General features: G+C 40.9%; 1 protein-coding gene across 1 annotated transcript; it reads left to right on the top strand.

Moving 5' to 3' along the window:
- Nucleotides 1-2427: 2427 nt before the first annotated feature.
- Nucleotides 2428-12340, top strand: galk1 (galactokinase 1). The gene is made up of 8 exons (XM_004086827.4): nucleotides 2428-2667; nucleotides 3583-3772; nucleotides 3842-3961; nucleotides 4280-4415; nucleotides 4494-4675; nucleotides 6152-6302; nucleotides 6379-6541; nucleotides 10647-12340. Exons 1-8 carry the CDS (start codon nucleotides 2503-2505, stop codon nucleotides 10719-10721), a joined length of 1182 nt encoding a protein of 393 aa, XP_004086875.1. The 5' UTR covers nucleotides 2428-2502; the 3' UTR covers nucleotides 10722-12340.
- Nucleotides 12341-14761: the final 2421 nt, after the last annotated feature.

Below are 14761 nucleotides of genomic sequence, written 5' to 3'. Positions count from 1 at the left end.
TCCTGCGAGCCGACATATGTCACGATGTGAGCTGTGAGTGAATGGCGTAAGAATGAGGAGTGTGAAAGATGTTGACGACCGGAGCTCCTTTGTGGTTTGGTCCACACAAACCCTCAAACTACAAAAACAGAGTTGTGGATGTTTGCATCTTCTGCAGCAGACAGATAGTTTGTCTCTATTTGATCCTCTAATGTCAGCAAAGCCTAGCGGATATCGCTGAAATATATCATCTCTCTGACTGGCACACCGCTGAGCGGGTATCGAGGAATATGAGTTGATTTCCATGGATCAGCCAATGAGCGTTTAGATCCCGCCCACTTTCACTGATTGACAGAAAGACCCATTCTGCTGAAAAAGCTTTTCATGAAATAAATACGCCATTGTGAAAAACAGCAACATGAAATAAAACAAAGCTACTTTGGAAAATATTCGATTTTGAAATATGAGCTTCTGAAAAAAGACAGGATTATAGTAAAATTCAACATGATTAAAAATGAATATTTTAAAATGCTGTTTTAAAATAATGAACATGTTTTTAAAGCAAAATGAAATATATTGAATAATACAATGGCTAATTTAAAATCAGTGTGCTGGTTTTTCACAATTTCATGATCTTTTTATATATTTATGAGAGATTTATTGGTTGATTGTGTATTTGCATGGGGTCATATTTATTTATTGAATTAAATATTTATTTATTTAATTATGAACAGTATAGGACTCCATAGAGTTTTTCCAGTAAAGATGGAATCTCTGTCGAGATTAATCTACCCAGGTTATTCTTTATCCTTCCCTAAATCAATCTCGACAGAGATTCCATCTTTACTGGAAAAACTCTGCCCAGAATAGAAATATCTCGGTTTGTCCACAAATTTTGGTTTAATTTACAATCATCTAGAGTTTTCCAAAAGTTTAGATCCTCCAATGACTTGGGGTCTTTGGTTAAGTGAATACCCAGATATTTTACTTGGGATTTAACAGGAATGTTTTGAATTGTTTTTAAAGTGGAATCTTTAATTGGAAATAATTCACATTTATTTAGATTGAGTTTCAGACCAGAAGCTCTGGAGAAAGCATTTATTAATTGTAAAATCACCGAAATCTGACTGCTGTCCTTCATAAAAATAGCTATATCGTCAGCGAACTGAGTGATTGCTATTTGCTGGCCGAAAGAATTAAGTTTCTCAAATTTTGAGTTTTTATCCAAACGGATAACAATTCAGCTGCTATGATGAAGAGTAAACGAGAGATGGTACAGCCTTGTTTAACTCCTTTGTTAATGGAGAATCTCGGCGAAGTCCCATGTGGCAATGAAATGACACTATTCGTATCTCTATAAAGTGTTTTGGTGAGATTGATAAAATTGGGTCCGAAGCCAAATAAATCTAAAGTTTGAAACATAAATTGATGTTCTAGACTGTCAAAGGCTTTAAAAAAATCAAGGAACAAAATGAAGCCTTCGTCTTCAATCAGATAATTGGAATCCAACAGATCCAATATAAGGCGGATGTTATTATGAATGGATCGGCCTTTCAGAAAGCCAGACTGAGTGTCAGAAATAATCTGGGACATCCCAGTTTTCATTCTATTGGCAAATATGTGAGTTAAGATTTTATAATCATTATTAAGCAGGTTAATTGGTCTCAGATTATCAATCAGTCGAGGATCTTTGCCAGATATAGCTGCCACGCTTTGTTGAAAACCAGAGAGCCTTTTTCCAGAGACTGATGTTGCTTCCCTTGCTTGGCTGCTCCATCTTCTGCTGCTGAACCCACAGGTGTGTAATGACATGCTTCCAGCACACAGCTTTTGTCCAAAGTTTAGGACAGGGGTGGGCAAACTACAGCTATATGCAGCATATTAAACTATATAATCTGGCCAGCTAAACTGGAATAAATTATATTGATAATTCTTAATGATGTTTTATTTTTCCTGTAATTCTGGTATCTCCCTATAGATGGTCCACTATAAATAAATCGACCTTTGCCAAGTTGCAGAAAGTTATTTTGCTTTTAGGGGGTGTTTGAAGAACTTTTTTTTTTTCTGATGGTCATATGTGATTTTTTTGTGAATTGGAAAGCAATTTTCCTGATACTTCCAACAGCACACGAACGCAGCATTCCTCTTAATTTGCGGTTTTCCTTGAGGGATATCAACCTATGGTGCAATTGGCACTAATATGAGAACAAAAGCCACCGTTTTGAAAGTTTGCTCACCCTTGATCAAAACCAAAGCGCGTGATGCGCGAGTGCAGCTCTGATCTGCGCAGGTGAAGCTCAGATCGATCACATAATTTTTGTTGTACAAAGTGGACGTGTAGAAGTCACATGACTGACTTGCGAGTTTCATAAACCAATGACTGCTAAATAATAAGCAGGCTACGATGTCACATGACGGTCTTCAACCAATCAAGGGCAAAAGCATGAGGAAGCGCCACTCCGGGTCCGGGTTTCGGTCTCCAGCTCCCTCCGTCGGTCAGCTCAGCACAGTCTGGGACCCCCGATGGCGGCTTCGGTTCCCGCTGTGTCAGACCTGGTGGCGGCCGCGCGGCGGCAGTTCACGCGCTCGTTCGGGGAGGAGACCCCGCAGGTGGCGGTGTGCGCGCCGGGGAGGGTCAACCTGATCGGGGAGCACACGGACTACAACCAGGGATTCGTGCTGCCGATGGTAACCGCAGGGTTTACTTCTCTGTCAGGAGTTGCCCCAAAATACGATTTGTACTTGTGCTGTTATTTTGAAGGGCGCACCGGAAATACTACAGAGGAAGAAAGCTGATAATAAGCCATACAATGAAGTTATGGGAAAGAGTAGTTGAAAGGAAAGGTGTAAAAAACTGTGGCCAGCAATATAGTTTGGCATAGAGACGGTGGCACTGAGGAATAGCCAGGAAGCAGAGCTGGAGGTAGTAGAGATGAAGATCCTGAGGTTCTTTTTGGGAGTGACCAGGATGGATAAGATCAGGAATGAGGACATCAGAGGGACAGCAAATGTACGAGGTTTTGCATATAAAGCCAGTGGTAAAACTGAGATGGTTTGAACTTATCCAGAGGAAAGACAGGGAATCTTTATTGGTTGAAGGATGTTGAGACAAGAGCTGCCAGGCAAGAGGTCTAGAGGAAAAACCAAAGAGGGGGTTTATGGAGGCAGCGAGCAAAGACATGAAGGTAGCTGGTGTTAGAGAGGATGCAGGAGACAGGGTTAGATGGAGGGAGCTGATTCGCTGTGACAGAAGAGAAAAGCCGAAAGGAAAAGTAGATATGCAACTTACAAAGTTTCATCACCTCTTAAAAATGACAGGATGAATAAATGCTGTTCATGTTCAGCTCCTTGTCAGTGTACAGTAGGATCCCAAAATTTGTCACATTACTGGTAATATTTCCATCTACTTTCGGTTTCCTCTCTGAACGGACAGGAATTCTGCAATCGCATGCTTTTTTTTTGTTCAGACTGTTTGTTCAGATTGTGTTGCAGTCAGCGGTTTGAAAATGTATGAAATATATCAGGAAAATGATGACAAACTAAAAAGCTTTTCCCTGCTGAACATATGTGAGTCCTTCTATGTGATGTGTGATTGTGAATCAGGCGCTCCCCCTGGTCACTGTGGTGGTTGGCAGTCTCAACCTTGGGCAGGATGTTACCATAGTAACGGTTGCAGAAGACGCAGATGAGCCCCGGGAGGTGTCCTTCAGCCTGGCCGGGGACAATTCTGCGCTGACTCCAGGTGTCCCTCGCTGGGCGAACTACGTGAAGGGGGTCATTCAGCACTACAGAGGTAGGAAGCTCAGTTTCAACAGCAACAGAAATATCAGATCTCAATTATTGACCAATGTGTTTGCTGCAGCTTCTCCTCTGCCGGGATTCAGGGCAGTGGTGGCCAGTAGTGTCCCGCTGGGGGGAGGACTGTCTAGCTCCGCCTCCTTAGAAGTGGCCATCTATACTTTCCTGCAGCAGCTGAAGCCAGGTGAGAGCGGCAATGATGAAGACAGGTGAGAGGTCACAGGTAAGACATTCAGGGGCTGCTGGACTTTCACAAGAAAATAGAATCTGGTGACCACTGGTCAAAAAATCTAATCAGGAGAAAGAATATCCTTAATCCATCCACGGAAGACTTTCACTCTTAAGCACTGGTTACCTGCATAAGTACTCTGATTACTCTGCTGCTGCGTGTCAGTGGGGAGGGAGGTGGTAAAGAGCAGAGCTGCTCAGGCTATGTTTGGACATGAAGACTCAGTTTAATAGAATTTTTTTAAAATGACCTTCAGCTGAGTTTCTTTCACAGATGGAGGTGACAACGTGGCCAAAGCTCTATCCTGTCAGAAGGCAGAGCACACCCATGCCGGCGTGCCCTGCGGCATCATGGACCAGCTGGTCTCCATCCTGGGCAAAGAGGGGCAGGCTCTGCTCATTGACTGCAGGTCTGTTTACATGCAGACGTAACTGCTCTGCACAAGTGCGGCCCCATCCCAGCACACCCATGCTCTGGTTCTCCTCAGGTCCTTGGAGGTATCCCCGGTCCCTCTAGTGCTCCCCGGTCCACTCATCCTCATCACCAACTCCAATTTGAAACACTCATTGGCGAACAGCGAGTACGCTAAGAGGCGCCAGCAATGCGAGGAGGCGGCCACAGCTTTGGGGAAGAAGAGCCTCAGAGATGCAACCATGAAAGAGCTGGAAGGTATCCGGACCTCGTCTGATCCAGGGGGTCCTCTTGGATACTGAGCAACTGAACCAGATTCTGAAAGGAGAAGCAGCTCTTCTGCACTACTGGTCACTTTATTATGTACACCTGTCCAACTGCTCAGAAATGCAATTTTCTAATCAGCCAATCATATGGCTGCAACTCAGTGCATTTAAGCATGTAGACATGGTAAAGACGATCTGTTGTAGTTCAAAACGAGCATCAGAATCTGGAAGAAAGGTGATTTAAGTGACAAGGTTGCTGGTGCCAGATGGGCTGGTCTGCGTATTTTCACCCGCAATCATCTTAGCGTTTAGAGATAGGTCGGAAAATAAAAAATATTCAGTGAGCTCCAGTTCTATGGGCAGAAATGCCTTGTTAACGCCAGAGATCAGAGGAGAATGGTCAGACTGGTTCCAGCTGGATGCATTAGAATGGAGTTGAGCAGGGAGGTTGTGGCCTGCTGATGGTAAATTTTACATAACAACTACAACTTTTTTCTAATAGCATTTTTTCATCTGCTGCTGATTCACAGCAATTTGAATAAGGAATATTCAGAAATGCAATTTTAAGATTAATTTGCCTTATATATTTCCTTCATCATAAGAAAAATGCGACAAGAACATGTTAAAAACACAAAAAACACAATTTTCAGTGGTGGGTCTTTACATATTGTTGTAATTTTTGACAGACAAAAATCTAAACAGGATTAAAGTCGTAAACTTCCAGTAAAAATTCTGTTTAACATCTTTAGAGATGTCTTCCGGCTGGTAAACAGCTAAATTCCATACAGCGTTTGTAGTTAGTAGGATGAAAACAGAAAGATCGTCTTCCTGGTTGGAGGGTTTATTGCTCATCGATTGGTTCCTTTTTGGCGTCTTTGGTTATTTGTACCTGCGGCCGCGGACGGAAACTAGGCAACGAGTTGGAGGGAGAGTCTGCTCAGGTAATAGTTTGTTGTTTTGGAGGTAGGGAGCCTTTGCAGCTTCTGCTGTTATAGGAAACATGTCAGCATGATGATCAGGGACTGTGGTGCATTTAAGTACCTTCTGAAAGCAGTTGCAGTGTTTTTTTTAGGCATCATCTTGCATTCTGGTACAGCACTGCATTTGAGGACAATGCTTTATTCTGATGGATTGTCTCAGTTAAGCACCATGCTGCTGCCAAGGGAAGTTTTACCATCAGGCACAACGCTGCACTCAGGCACAACGCTGCATTCAGGTACAATGTTGCATTTTGATGCAATGTTTCATTTGGGAACTGTGCTGCATTTCAGTGTTCAATATTGTTCAATATTGCAGAAACCATGTTTCATTCAGTTGTAAAGCTGCATTCAGGTGCCTCTGTAGTGCTGTATTCTGGTATTGTTCTATGGTGCTCTCATACCATGTTAATCACAGTTAGATATCTGTTAGATGTTTGTAGAAACCTCCAACTCTTTGAGTAACATTTACTCTTTTCCTCTTCCTGCAGAGGTGAAAAGCAGGCTGGACGACGTGATCTTCCGCAGAGCTCGCCACGTCATTGAGGAGACAGAGCGAACCCTACAAGCTGCGGAGGCCCTGAGAAGAGGGGCCTACAAGGAGTTTGGGAGGCTGATGGTGGAGAGCCACAATTCACTGAGGTACAGGTGACGGCGTGAGCGTGCAGCAGCTGCTACTGTGGTAATGTGGGGAGCTCACTGGCTTTCTGTCTGTCAGGGATCTGTATGAGGTGAGCTGTAGAGAACTAGACCAGCTGGTTTCTGCTGCCCTGGAGGTGGACGGAGTATTTGGCAGTCGGATGACGGGTGGTGGATTTGGTGGGTGCACTGTGACACTGCTGGAGGCCCACAGTGTCGATAAGGCCATCCTCCACATGCAGGTATGTCAACACCGCTCTAGCATGATCTCATGTTTACTGTTTTCCCCAGCAGGGAAAGGACTTTGTGACGCCAGGGGTACAAATATTAGTGAAGTAGATCAGGGTTTAAGTGAAGTTTCATCTGCTGCATAAAAAATGACAAACTGGGACGATCAGTGAAGTTCTTTTGATTTGAATGCAGCTCCCTGTGAACTCTGATTATTCATTCTTTAACAGATGAATCTACAAACTCTTTAACAAAACTTACTGCCCCGCATGTGTTATTCTGACCTCCTGGTTTGCCGTAGGGCAGCCCGTCATCTGAGATGCTGACTCAGCACTCCTGCCGCATTTAGTTGTGACAGTTTCTGTCTGGTGTTTTCCAGCTCTTTGTGTGCTGCTTTCTGTGATAATGACCTCATGTGGATAGACTAGGGTATTGCAGATTGCATCAACCCTGTTCCATTTGTTCTCTTCTAAATTAAGTGATAAGGACACAATTTAGGCGGGGTTAGGTCATGGTGTCCCCCCAGCAGTGATGGTGAACTGAGTGTGGTTTTATTGTTTCAGGTTAGTATTATTGTATTTAGTTTTGTATTCCACACTAAGTTTTTAGTTACAGTAGTTTTTATTATAAGCTGCAATTGATTGATTTCTGTTGTCCCAATAAAGGAATGGGGGTGGGTTTTTATTTTTTTTGCCAGCCCCAGCTCCACCAAAAACCTGATTAGAGGGTCCTGTGTTTACTCCTTTTGTCATGTGTTGGTAAATAGAATAATTTACATGTATGATTCCTTTGGTTATTTAAAATATGTAAACATTTTTCTATATAAAAGTTTGGATCATGGGAATCCTGGTATTGATGGCTGATGAGAGAAAGTGTCAGGGTTTCTGGTTAACCCATATAGGTTTTTGATCTTTCTCTGATCACAGAAAGACCTGAATGGCCGAGTCTGTCTGACCTGGGTTTCTGCAGACTGAGGTCACTTGAAAGTTAAAGCACTAGGTCTACCTGGTAAATTTCTAGTCAGCACAGATCAATCAAGATTCAAAGATTCAAAGGGTTTATTATCATATGCACAGTAAAGAAACGGGTTTCCCTGCACAATGAAATTCTTTCTTTGCTGTCTGCTCCAAATGCCAAAAGTATAGAGGAAACAAAACAATTCACTCACATCATACCCACAAAAACACAAGATGTCAAGTGGCAGTTCTAAAAGTGCAAATGTGTTACGACTGTCCCTTTAAGAGATACGAGTTCATTCCCCGAGTGTTGCTCAGAGAGTGTGACTTTCTATGTGTGAGGGGGGGCTCAGAGCATAGACTGTAAAACCAAAGGACGAATCGTGGTGTGACGTCACCCATAGAAAATGCCTCACCTCCGGCCCTCACAAAATGAGGCCAAATCCTTCACCATTGCTTCCTAATAGGGGCGCCCCCCCATGTTTAATCAGTCGGCAGGAATATGTCCGAGTCGCTCCAAGTCATCATATCTATGGCAACTACTGTCGCCACAGAGCTGATTGTAAGTCCCCACCTTTTTTCACGCCTCTACCTCTGAAACGCTGCGTTTTAAGATGCACATGGCAGCATTGACCGCATGGATTTCAAGTGCATCCTAGGCTAAATGTTGTTCTTGTTGGCACGTATTAAGCTAACCCTTACCCTTCTTCCGGGTCTGTGCAGCCAGTGCTTTATTCTTGACGGCATTTAGACATTATGAGCCAACAGGCACTTAAAGATGATAACATTAGTAATAAAAGCAGGTTTAGAAGATCATCTCGCTGTATGCCCCGGCTTTGTTTGTTTACAGCGGAACACGCTATTTCTTCTTCTATGGCCATTTCCAGTATTTTAGATAGTTTTGCACATTTCAAAATGACTAAATCCAATTGAAAGTGTGGCGTATGTGGACAATTGTTATGATCGGATGGAGTTTTTCCGGGCCCATGTACAAAGTTCAATTCTAATCCGATCTTTGATCCAATCAAAGACATTTTGGTAACTGCAGGAATTACCTGGATGGGTCCAATCAGAACAAATGCTGGTTCTTCTTGCTTGGATTCTGGGGGGAGTTGTTGTATGAGAAGTCAACAAACGTGCACTTTCCATTCTTTTGAAAGCATGGCGGTTGGGGGGTTGGGGGGGCATTGGTTCATGTTAACAGAATAAAAAAAAAAACTATGAAGCAGTCCAGTATAACAAAGGGGAAGCTCTACCCTTTCCGGGGGGGGGGGGGTCAGTTTCTGTCTAACCAGTTCTTCAGGTGGTGTAGTAGATCATACTACAAACACCCTCTACGGTGTTTGTAGTATAAAGAGAGCATGTGTTTGTGTGATGTATTGGCCTTCAATTCTCCCTCCCCCAACTCTCAATTTTCAAGTCGGCCTATTTCACTTGAACGTGCACCGTGGCTCAGAGAGCCTTGAGCTGCGCATGGCATCTGCTCAATCTCCTTCAGCGCACAAGGGGCTTTTCCAGACCTGTTGTGAAGGGAACTTCTCCCACAGGAGATCCCAGGGTCTCAGCAGCCCCTGAGTTGTTTGTACAAAGACCCTAATCCTGCAGAGATTCTGAGCCGCATATTGAAGGTCTCGGGCCGTTTGGTCAAAAGCTCACATTGATTTTGTACAAAGATGGCGAAATGAGCTGAATTCAACTTCAGATGAAGAACTGACTGTCATTGGAGCAGTGGGACGGGCAAATCCTCCACCTCCGAGGTTATTTTAAAAGGGCATCAGCGTAAACTTGCAATAGAGCGTGTGGTGAACACCTCCCCTCCACCTTTTTTCCCCCTCTTTTTAACTAAGGCAAATAAACCCAGATTTATATTTGTTCCTTGAGGATTGCATCTACCTGAACTTCCAGGTGAGGCTTGGTCGTGATGAGCTTCATCTGAAGGTGGGCATATGTTCTCAGTTGGAGCATGGGCTGCTCAGTTTCCTTTGGTTTTTTAGGTTTAGGTTTAGGTTTTTTGGAACATTTCCATTCAGAAACAGTTCATTTTGAAATCCATTTACTAAGAATATACTTTTACTGTCACAGAGGTTAAGATGTGATGAAGTTGTCCGTAACCTGACATGGGGGACAAAAAAACGAATCCGTTTCTACAAAATAATTGTGACCTTTTACAGACTTGGTATTTTCAACCAGAAATACACTTAATTCCGGTAACGTCTTTATTGTAAACAAAGCAATAATAAAACATATTTTGCCATTACATCATTGATGTTTCCATTGACTATAGCGAGGTGATCGCTACTCCAGGCGGCTGGCTGGACGACAGACAGTGCAGATGTGCAGCAGGTGTGCACAACTGCTGCACATCTGCTACACATCCCAACCTGGAAGCAGTGGGTCTAAGGCTGATTCTAGCTTTGGCAGAGGAGGGAAAGGCTTCTATCAGCCCTCTGCAGATGAAGCAGCTGGTGCTCACAGATGAGATTAACCCATGTGCTATCCTATGACTCCACCATTACATTGATGTGTTCTCCCTACCATCACAAAGGTGGATACAGGTGGAGAGGATTTCATGTAATCCATGGACACCGGTGAAGATCACAAATCATTGAAGAAAAAAGGTTCAGAGCACTGTCTAGTGGGTCTAGATGACCCAACTCCCAATGTTAAAGTGCCTAAGATAGCACAAGGGTTAATTAAGTGGCCCTCTGCCTGCCACATCTGAAATATAACTGTATTTTTACATATAGACATATTTTTGGCAAGTAATTGAAGACCCACTTTAACAAACATGTTCTTGTGCCTTTTTCTGATGATGAAGGACATATTAAAAGAAATTTGAGCTTAATAATGCATCTGAGTATTTCTTTATTCAAATCGTTTTGAATCAGACGTGGGGTTGTGCTTACGCCACACCAGCAGTCACACTCACAACTCGGAGGTGAATTTCTAATGAACCCTTCCTGCTTTACAAAATCTCTGCCCTAGGAAACGGCACAGGTTTTTTGATTTTGGCTAAAAATGGCATAATTGTAATAAAAGAACACTCGGAACCCTTTTTAAATTGATCAAAGATGTTTGAAATGGGGACTTTAACAAAAAGGCTAAAAAGGAGAGGATCCCAATATTGAGTCTTCTCACACTTCCCTTTCTTTTGGTACAACAGGAGCGCTTCAGTGGGACGGCCACATTCTTTATCACCAGCCCTTCAGAGGGAGCCAGAGTTCTGCCCCTGTCATGATCCACTGGACACTGGATCCACAAGCTCTCAACTTCAGCTCTGCTCAACAACGAGACTCCCTTTTAACATCATTTATGTATTTCCGACTATTCTAAAGCATAAGGTGCCAAACTCCAGGGCCTCGAGAGCCAGTGTCCTACATGTTTTTCAACTAACCGGACGTTGAAGCTACTTATTGGGTAAACGCACCTGATCCAAGTAATCAGCAGCAGATAAATCAGGATTTCTGAACAAAAAAAAACAGCAGGATGCCTGTCCTCAAGGTCTGGAGTCTGACAGCCCTAAAGGATCAGATTAAAAACTTTTAACTCTTAAAAAAATAAACTGGTGATTGTGATTTGATTTTGTTTTCTGTCTGATGTTTCTAAAGATTTGAAAACATAAACATATGTGGGTGATGTGAAGGAGGGTTTCATAACCCCCACGCTTCTTTCTCACTGTGTGTGTCGAGATTGGCGCTGACAGGGCTGGAAGGAGAGAAACATTTACACGCTCAGCTGTCATTGTCCTTAGAGGATGAGGAGACAAAAACACACGACAGAGATCTTTGTTCTTTTATTCTAAAGATCTGGAGGGGGTGGGGGGATGAGTACAGAGCCCCCTCACAAAACCTGCAGTGAGAACCAAAGTCCAACTCATCTCTAAGAAAGCAGCTTAGATTTCAGTCTGTTGCTCTGATAGTTTTAGACAAGCCCCCACTTTCCATTCTCGCATTTGATGCAAAAATAACTTGATATTTGCAAATATCTCAAAACAACAGAAAATACTTGTGTATAATAGTTGAAAAAAAAAACAAAGCAGAAATAATAGTTAAAAAAACAAAATGCAGAAAAAGACATGCAGATTGCACAACTGGAATGTCGTGTGTCGGATCTAGAACCGTATTCCTGCATAAATTATGTCATGAATAGTGGTCTTGAAATCAACCTTTATTCTGTCTTCCTATGCTAGGGCAGTTTAACCAGCAGATGATGGGGAGGGAAGAAAAAGACAGAGCAAGAATCGGCTGAGAAACAAAAAACTGCCCACTCACAAAATCCTGTAGTAGAAAACAAAATAATAAAAATCTGTCGATGTCAAATGGAATGACAAATGCATGCAAAAAAAATCAGTTTATACAAACAATTTTTAAAGGATAGAACTGTTGGAGTGGAACAGCAATACAAAATATATAAAATACAAATTAACCAGTTTTATGAGAACATGCAAAGAAGACTACAAAAAGAATGGGAAAAAAATTAATAAAATACTAAAGGAATTTGGAAAGCATTGAACAGTGTCATTAGAAAACAAAAAGACAAAATAAAATAACCAGACTTTTTAGTTAGTTAAAATGAAATGTGCAACAATAATCAGGATATATCATGATTAGGGTTCTGTTTTTTCCCCGCCTGACTTAGTTTCAGCTTGACTTTCCTTGTCCCAATCTCCGCTGATCGTTTGCATCGGTGTCTTCTCAGTCCTGTCAGTATATATGTCTTGTCATGGCCTTCCTCTGTGCTGCTCCATATTGTCTTCCCTGTCTTCCTGGTCACCACAACAGTTGTTTTTTGTTTGTTTTTTTGTTTCCCTGCTCGACAGCACTTTTTGTCATCTAAATAAACCCCTTGCCCTTGGAACCACCTGCCTCCCGTCTCTGCATTTGGGTCCTTCATCAACCCCCGTACCTGACAGGAAATGACTTGGGAGTTTAAAGAATATTTTGTAAAAAATAGGGCCAAAATTAGCTGATGAAATAAACTGTGCAAATAAATCAGAAAAGGAAACTGTTGAACACTACATAAAGAGAAATCCAAACTCAATCTATTTGAAACCCGGGGACAGGAAAGGAAATTCTAAAAATCGTCAAACAATTCATAAAGAAAACTAACAGAGTTAATATGATGGTGGTAATAAAGGTAATTGATTGCATTGTTGACAGCCAACCTATATTTGCAATTTATTCTTTAAAACAGGAACATTTCCACAAAAAATTTAAACGACTAAAAGTAATTCCATTATAAAAATCAGGACAAATTACAGACCAGTGTCTTTACTCTGCCGATTTAAAATAAAACTCGAAGAAATATTCCTCAAAAGGCTGGAAAATTTTGTTGAGAAACATAAACTAATGTCTGACGATCAATATGGTTTCACAAAAGTTAGATCAACATTCATGGCGAGGATGCAATTAATCGAACAAATTTTAAATGGCCCAGATAAGGAGTTCACAGTAGGAGTGTTTATAGATCTGAAAAAGGCTTTTGATACTATTGATCATAACATTTTAGTAAATAAATTTGAAAGATATAAAATATCAGGACTGGCATTAAAGTGGGTTAAACAGCTCCATTAAAAAGAGGCAGCAGTTTTTACAACTGGAAAATTGTAAATCATCCCTGCTAAATTTAAGCTGTGGAGTACCACAAGGGTCAGTATTGGGTCCAAAACTGTTCATCCTATATCTAAAAGACATACACATGGTGTCAAATACATTTAAATACTTCTTATATGCCGATGAGACAGGTGTAGTAGGTACAGGGAAAAATCTCAGGAAAGTTATAAAAACAGTAAATACAGAGGGAAACTAAAACAATGGTTTGACATAAATAAACTCTCACTCAATGGTAACAAAATTCATGATTTTTGGAAATCGGCATATAGATTCAGAAATAAAAGTTGCTTTTGATAATCATGTGGTGGAAAGAGTGACTGAGGGTGAATTCCTTGGAGTGATTATGGACCACAAAATAAGCTGGAAGCCACAAATAATGCAAGTCAGAGTTAAACTTGCTAAAAGGCGTGTTGGGATAAACACGTCCTCACTCACAAAGCATGTTTACTAATATATTCATGGATGATACTACCATATTTACAGTGTAGAAGTTTGGGGAAATACAAAACAAATGTGCAGTCTTTGTACATCTTTAAAAAGGGTTATTCAAATAGTTCATAATGTGGATTATGGGACATATACAAATGCACTGTTTTTAAAGTCGGGTTTATTGAAATTATGGGAACTAGATCATTTAAAACAGCACTCATTTAAATAACTTACTTGCAGTAAACATACAACAAATGTTCAAGGACAGAGATGGAAGTTACAAATTAGGAAATCAGCTGAACTTCAAAAAGCAGTGCATTCGTACTACAAAAAACAAAACGTGCTCATCAATTTGTGGTGTGGACTCATGGAAAGGGTTGGATGAAGGTTTAAAAGAAAGCAATTTTTTGACAAAATGCCAGTTCATTGTGCGGGTTTCAACTGCCAAAATCTGAGAAATTAGTCCACGAAGGAGGAAGGCAAAACATTTCACAGGTAGGTAATATAGTTTTTTTTTTCTTTTAATGCTGCAGGGGCTTCATTACTAGTACACATGTTGACATGCATGATGCTGCAGGGCTATTATAAAGTTGACATCGCTGCATGATATACATATAATTTGATGTCGACATAAATGTAAACTTTATTTTGTTAAACCTGTATACAGTGTACTAGGACTAGGCTATTATAGTAATATAGATTTATACATTTCTGACTCAATGACTGAACTTTTCTTGCAGGTTTCCAATGCGTTAAGACTTAAGGAAAAAGCCTTAGCTATCACAAGAGCTAACCCAGATGGATCACTGTGGTTACCAACTAGCAATACAGTCTGACTATGTTCAAAACATTTTGTGGAAACACATTTTGATAAGAGGCCAGACTGTTTGCTTGAAACCCGGCACCATACCATCTGTGTAAAACAAATTGATCACTCACATGAATCAGTAGGGTGAATCTATTGTTTCTTGTTAGGTTTTTTAAGGGTAAAGCTGTTGTTAACTTTTGGACTTATTGTTGACTTATTAATATTTTATTATTATTTATTATCATTGACTTATTATTTATATATTGTTATAATTTATTATTATTATTATTGACCTACTGTTGGGCTTTTCTAAATAATTTAAATTACATGTTAAAGAGGTCTAAAACTTCTATATTTCTATATATTCTATATATATATATTCTGTATTTTCCAAAAAAAATATTTTTATTATTATTTTTATTTGTAAGA

The sequence above is a fragment of the Oryzias latipes genome, chromosome 19 (genome assembly GCF_002234675.1).
Source record: "Oryzias latipes chromosome 19, ASM223467v1".
Taxonomy (NCBI): domain Eukaryota; kingdom Metazoa; phylum Chordata; class Actinopteri; order Beloniformes; family Adrianichthyidae; genus Oryzias; species Oryzias latipes.
The sequence above is the reverse complement of the archived record's forward strand: the minus strand, read 5'-3'. Positions and strand labels throughout refer to the sequence as shown.

Bases quoted from the DNA above. Each gene is read 5' to 3' on its own strand.
- galk1 (XM_004086827.4), top strand. From the start codon at position 2,503: ATGGCGGCTTCGGTTCCCGCTGTGTCAGACCTGGTGGCGGCCGCGCGG. The intron at 3,773-3,841 runs GTAGGAAGCTCA...TGTTTGCTGCAG, and splicing joins GGTCATTCAGCACTACAGAG to CTTCTCCTCTGCCGGGATTC. The intron at 6,542-10,646 runs GTATGTCAACAC...TTGGTACAACAG, and splicing joins AGGCCATCCTCCACATGCAG to GAGCGCTTCAGTGGGACGGC.